Here is a 6,337-nt window from a genome sequence, read left to right on the forward strand (position 1 = left end):
AGGAGAAGTGTCATTTCATGGTACAAAAGGGTATAGTCTTGGGGCACCGGGTGTCAAGCAAAGGAATTGAGGTGGATCGTGCTAAAGTGGATGTGATAGCAAAGCTCCCCATTCCAACTTTAGTCAAGGCAATTAGGAACTTCCTCGGGCATGCCGGTTTCTACCAGAGATTTATAAGAGACTTCTCAAAAATTGCCAATCCTCTCTGTAAGTTGTTAGAAAAAGATCACCCTTTCTTGTTTTCTGATGATTGCAGGGTAGCATTCGAGGAGCTGAAAAAGAGGCTAGTCACAGCACCCATCATTGTTGCCCCCGACTGGGAGGAACCATTCGAACTCATGTGTGATACCAGTGACTACGCAGTGGGGGCAGCGCTGGGATAGTGGAAAGACAAGCTAATGTATCCAATCTACTATGCTAGTAGAACGCTGAGTGGAGCCCAACTGAACTACACGGTGACTAAGAAGGAGATGTTGGTTGTGGTGTTTGCTTTCGACAAGTTCAGATCATCCCTGATTGGCTCTAAGGTAATTGTATACACTGATCATGCAGCTCTCAGGTACTTTATTAAGAAGAAGGAGTCTAAGCCACGCCTGATTTGTTAGGTACTGCTACTGCAAGAATTCAACCTTGAAATTCGCGACCGTAAGGGCACAAAAAACCAAGTCGCTGACCATCTATCGTGACTTGAGGGAGCTGAAAACTCAGTCGAGGTTGAAGATATTCTGGAAACCTTTCCAGACGAGTAGCTGCTTGCTACTAGCCTCGGGGAAGTGCCATGGTATGCAGACTATGCAAATTATCTGGCTAGTGGTATAGCTCCCCATGACCTTTCATTTGTACAAAAGAAAAAGTTTTATCGTGATTGTCGCATGTATTATTGGGATGAACTTTATCTGTTTAGAATATGTGTTGACAATATGATCCAGAGATGTGTCCCCAAGATAGAACAATCTTCTGTTTTGCAGGCTTATAACGCATCGACGTATGGAGGACATTTTGGAGGGGTCAGGACAGCTGCAAAAGTGCTAGAGGCTAGATTCTTTTGGCCAACAGTGTTTAAAGATGCACACCAATGAGTGAAGGGATGCAATGAATGTCAGCGAACCGAGAACATTTTTCGTCGCCATGAGATGCCCATGAACCCGATTCAAGAGGTGGAAGTGTTCGATGCTTGGGGGATTGACTTCATAGGACCCTTCGTCAGCTCCTTTGTCAATAAGTACATACTTGTTGCTATGGATTACGTGTCCAAATGGGTAGAAGCTGCAACGTTGCCCACTAATGATGCAAGAGTGGTGGTGGGGTTTTTTAAGAAGAACATATTCACCCATTTTGGGACCCCGAGAGCGATTATCAGTGACGGAGGCACCCACTTCTGTAATAGAGCCTTCGAGAAGTTGCTAGCAAAGTATGATGTACGCCACAAAGTGGCTACCCCTTATCACCCGCAGACCAGTGGATAGGTGGAAGTGTCTAATAGAGAGATAAAGAGTGTACTGACCAAAACTCTAAACGCCACAAGAACTGATTGGGCAAAAAGGCTAGATGATGCACTTTGGGCTTATAGAACTGCTTTTAAAACACCAATTAGTATGTCCCCATATAAGTTGGTATTTGGGAAGGCCTGTCACTTGCTAGTAGAACTTGAACATAAGGCTTTGTGGGCACTGAAACAGCTGAACCTAGACATTGAGGCTGCGGGCACAACGAGAATCACTGAATTGCATGAGTTTGACGAGTTCCGACATCTTGCTTTTGAAAGCACAAGGTTGTACAAGAAAATAATGAAGAAGTTGCATAACCAGAACATTGTTGAGCGAGATTTCAAACCCGGAGACATGGTATTGCTCTATAACTCAAGATTACAGTTGTTCCCTAGTAAGCTTAAGTCACGATGGTCTGGTCCATTTCGAGTGGTTAAAGTATTTCCTTCAGGGGCTGTAGAGATTGCCTCAAAGAAAGACTCTCATAGGTTTAGAGTCAATGGGCAGAGGTTGAAGCTATACATAGGCATTAAAGAACCAAAGGAAGTGTCAGAGATCCACTTGACGGAACCTCAGAGGTCGAGCGAGCCTTAAATGTGCTTGTCTGCATCGTGCCGCGATGTTAAATCAGGCGCTACATGGGAGGCAACCCATTGAATTGTTGTAATCATCGTGCCAAGACATTAACTAAGGAACTGGTTGGGAGGCAACCCAACAATAGAAGTAATTGTTAATTATGAGTTTTTAGGACGTACTAACCAATGCAAGTGACAATGGGCGGGTGATAAGGCCATTGAAAGTGGTAAGAACAGGTGCAAAACATGGAAAAAATTTCGCCCAGGAGCGCGGCCGCGCATATGGGCAAACATTCTGCCTGGGCTTAAAAAAAATATTAGCGCGCCTGCACTCGTGAACACGCTACTGGCCGCACTACTAGCGCGATCGCGCTAGTGGACGCGCATATTGCGTTGTGTTCTGCCTGGGCTAGCGCGGACGTGCTCGTACCGCGCTACGACCGCGCTAGTTCCGCCCAAAATCTGACGAGTTTTGTGATATATTTTCTGAATAATTTTTTTATGTTAATTTTTCCTTTTTTTCCCTTAGTCTAAATTAACCCCCTCATCTAATAACCCTCCCCCCTCTTTATTTCCAACCCAACGCCCAGCTTCTTCAAAATAACCCAACACCATAAATCAGAAAACACATAAACCTCCCCCTTCTCCTTCAACTCCCAGCTTTTTCAAAATTCCTACCCCTATTTTCCCCAAGTCTCAAGCACACTCCCCTCTCTTCTTCTTTGCTTCTCCTAACAATCTCCCACTACAAGTATGCCTTCTAGGTACCATTTTGTTCTTTTTTTTTCCTTTTCTTTGATTTTCGTTTTATTTTTTTATTTTTATTTTTGTTGTTCTTGCCTTTGTTTAGTTAAATTTTGTAGTAGATGTTGTTGTAACTATGGATGGAATGGTTAGTAGAGTTAGAGCGTGAATTAGTTGTGCTTGTGGGTACATTATGGTGGTTTTGGGGTGGTCAAATGCTTTGAATGGGTTGTGAGTGCCGAATGCCCACAAGGTGTTTGTAGAAAGGCCTCAATGAACGTAATTATGTAGTGGTGACCACTTATGTGTGTGAAGTCTGAGTAACCACATTGTGTCACAATTTTGTGTTGGGTTGTGCTAATGTGCTCCCGTTTTTCAGGTACTATGGCTCCATCTTGGAAATGCCGCGCCACAGGTGCCTCTTCTAGTATCCAAGCTGGCTCGTCCAGGACGCGCGGGGAAACCTCTGCCAGCCCCTTTGATAGCAACAAATTTGTCTCTGCCAAGGCTCAGGACTGCTTTGCGAATAAGGCCTCTAAAAAGTCGATTCCGGAGAGGGGTATTAACATAGGATCGGTCCAGCTACATTGCCCTCACATGTACACAAAGCTAGTGAGGCGGGGGTTGCAAACTTTCATTAACGATCCGGGCAAGGGCGATGTAATGGTTGTTAGAGAGTTTTATGCCAATGTGAAGGAGCATGACAGTGGCGTAGTCACAATGCGCCGAAAGGCGGTGAATGCCTCTATTGAGGCGATACGGACGGCATACCAGCTGCCCCCTCCTGTGGATCATTATGATGACTATTATGAGGGGTATGGCCAAGGACACACACAGTGGGAGAGGTTCTTTGAAACGATCTGTGTACCGGGGAAGGAGGTGGTTTGGATGAAATATGGTGAGTAGTTTCACTCCTCGGCACTAACCTTTGAAGGGAATTGCTGACTGTATCTTATCAACAACCATCTTATTCCATCCTCCAACACTATGAAGGTAAATGGGCCCCGAGCAGCTTTGATTTGGTGCTTCATCAATGGTCACAACTTCGATGTGGCTAGATTGATGCACGAGGAAATGTTCATCCGCTGTCCAGTCAAAAGGTATGGGTTCTTTTTACCTTTTTTGGTTACTAAGCTTTGCATGGAAGCTCGGGTGCCCGAAAATCTAGCTGTGGATGGGCTAGTACCAAAAGATCGCAAGTTTCGGGCTGACAAGGTAACCACAGGTAAAGAGCCGACAGTAGCAGGTGAGGAGGATATTAGTGGATTTGATGACTCGGAGGAAGATGCGGCGGAGCAGGAGGACGTGGGGGTAGAACCACAGACCCATTAGCACAGTGCAGTAGCTACAACACCATCAGGGACTGCAATATCTTCTGGAGCTACCCGGTTGTCCCGTTTCACCGCTTTGGAGCAGGAGGTGGCTGGGTTGCATACCTCAGTCACTGATTTAGGTGCCCGCATAGACGCGGTGGCTAACCGGTAGGTGAAGTCGGAGAAGAAATTCTTAGGCTGGCTGAGAGCTCTGGGTAGTGCGTGCAATGTGAACCCATACACCGTCTCCGATCAGGAGTGATATTTCAGGGAAGTTCCTTTACTTCACTGTTCTTTAAATTTTTATGACATGAGGACATGCATACATTTTAAGTGTGGGGTGAGGGATACTTCAATGTAAGTATGTAATTGTACAAATTGACTGTTTGATGTTTCTTTGGTTTACTTTGATTGTTTTTGGTGTTTTGAGTAATAGTTTCATTAGGTAAGTTTAAAGTAGGTAAGTGACTTGTCCCGACGACAGATCTCTTTCGGCGAGGTTCTTGAGGGACTAAGTCGGAAAAAAAGGAAATATGGAGACTCTCCTAATGACGGATCCTTTAGACAATTTTCTTGAGGGAAGCAAGTCTAGAGAAAAGACAAAAAAAAAAAAGATTTTTTAGGTAGTGTAGTAACTCCCCCTTGGTTTTTCTTTGGGCCACGATTCTTTTCCAAGGGTTTAGCTTGAACCGGGTGTAGGTAATTTTTGTTAGTTTGTTTTTTTAGTTTTTTGTTAGGATTAATGGGCTACGAGCTAAAATCAAAATACAAACCCTTGGCGTTGCTACACCTGAACACAATAGACACTAGAATGTAACGCTTAGTCTTAGTGGTTGATTCTTGCTAAAGTGTCTTAAACTGTATGTTTGTCACTGACTTGAATACTCAGAAGAGAGTGTCTTGATAAACCAATCTGGAATGAGTCATATGCCATGCGTGTGTGAGTTTTACTGTATTCCATGATTCACATTTGATGCCTAGAACTTGCCCCGTGTGTTTACAAAGCGAAATAGTAGTTTTATTCAGTCTTAGAAGTGATATAGGCATTTCTTTGTTGAGCCAAACAAATAAAGTAAACCCACCTAACTGTAATACATCTTAGTTAACCCCGTTGAGCCTATAAGCCTGTTTTTTTGGCAACCACAATGCGAACCTTACCCAATTGTTGAATAGCCTTCTATTTGAACCCTTTTACCTCTCATAAGCACTTGAATAGGGTTGAAATTATGCAAAAGCAAAATTGTGGGGTGGTGGTTTGGTTTTTGAGTGGAACCGTTGAAATAGAGAGAAGGTGAAGTGTTTGGAAAAGGAAAAGAATGAGCGCCACTTAGGAAAAAAAAAGAAAGAGTAAATGTAGTAATCGATAAGTGGTGGTTTTTTACAATTGCACCTAATGGATGGGGTTGTTGTAAATAAAAAGTGGTGGAGTGTTTGGTTGACATAAGTATGGTTTTGAATGTTCATGTAATTGTATTAAAAGTACTTAGGGAGATTAGTCACTATATCCAAATATATCCTACCCGTCCCTTAGCCTACATTACAACCAAGTGAAGTCCTATTGATCTTAGACTGAGTGGGCTCGATTAGTAGAGTAGTACACTACGGGCAAGCCTATGGTGCATCTTTGTGGCATGTGAATGTTCTTTTTGAGAGTGAGTGAATTTTTTCTGTCTAAGTTCCTAATTGTTCTATATATCATTATATGTGGAACTACTCTCTGATGTGATGTGAGGGCATGTGATTCATGAAGGAAAGGCAAGTCTTGACTTCTGTGTAGAATAATTTGAGTAAGTATGAATAATGCACAACACGTGAGAGTCGATTTTTGAGGCGAAGGTTGTTCACTACTAGGCGTAACTTATGTGATTTGTTCTTGGTATGATGCGTTAGGGAATAATGCTTAGTGAAGGAACCCTTATAGAGTGTGGTGGATTGCTCGAGGATTATCAATGATTTAAGTGTGGGGTGTTGATAATAGGCTAGATTTATGTAATTTGGCGATTGCTTATGCCCCAGCTTGATTATATTTTACTGCTATAATATAGTTAAATGATGTTAAATTGGATCTAATTGTGAATGTCACACGTTGCAGGAGTGCATAGCATGTATGAGGACTTAAAACTATGGTTGGAGCTAAATTGAAGCAAGAAAAGCCCCTTGGAGCTGAGTACGTGGGAAGACGAGAGAAAGAATTGATGAAATGAAGACCTGGACTAGC

At 43.1% G+C, this 6,337-nt stretch overlaps 1 protein-coding gene across 1 annotated transcript; it reads left to right on the plus strand.

Annotated features, from left to right (window-relative positions):
• Positions 1-1,595: 1,595 nt before the first annotated feature.
• LOC107816820 (uncharacterized) lies at positions 1,596-2,081 on the plus strand. The gene has a single exon (XM_016642565.1). It carries the CDS (start codon positions 1,596-1,598, stop codon positions 2,079-2,081), a length of 486 nt encoding a protein of 161 aa, XP_016498051.1.
• Positions 2,082-6,337: the final 4,256 nt, after the last annotated feature.

This window comes from Nicotiana tabacum, chromosome 5 (assembly GCF_000715075.1).
Source record: "Nicotiana tabacum cultivar K326 chromosome 5, ASM71507v2, whole genome shotgun sequence".
Taxonomy (NCBI): Eukaryota; Viridiplantae; Streptophyta; class Magnoliopsida; order Solanales; family Solanaceae; genus Nicotiana; species Nicotiana tabacum.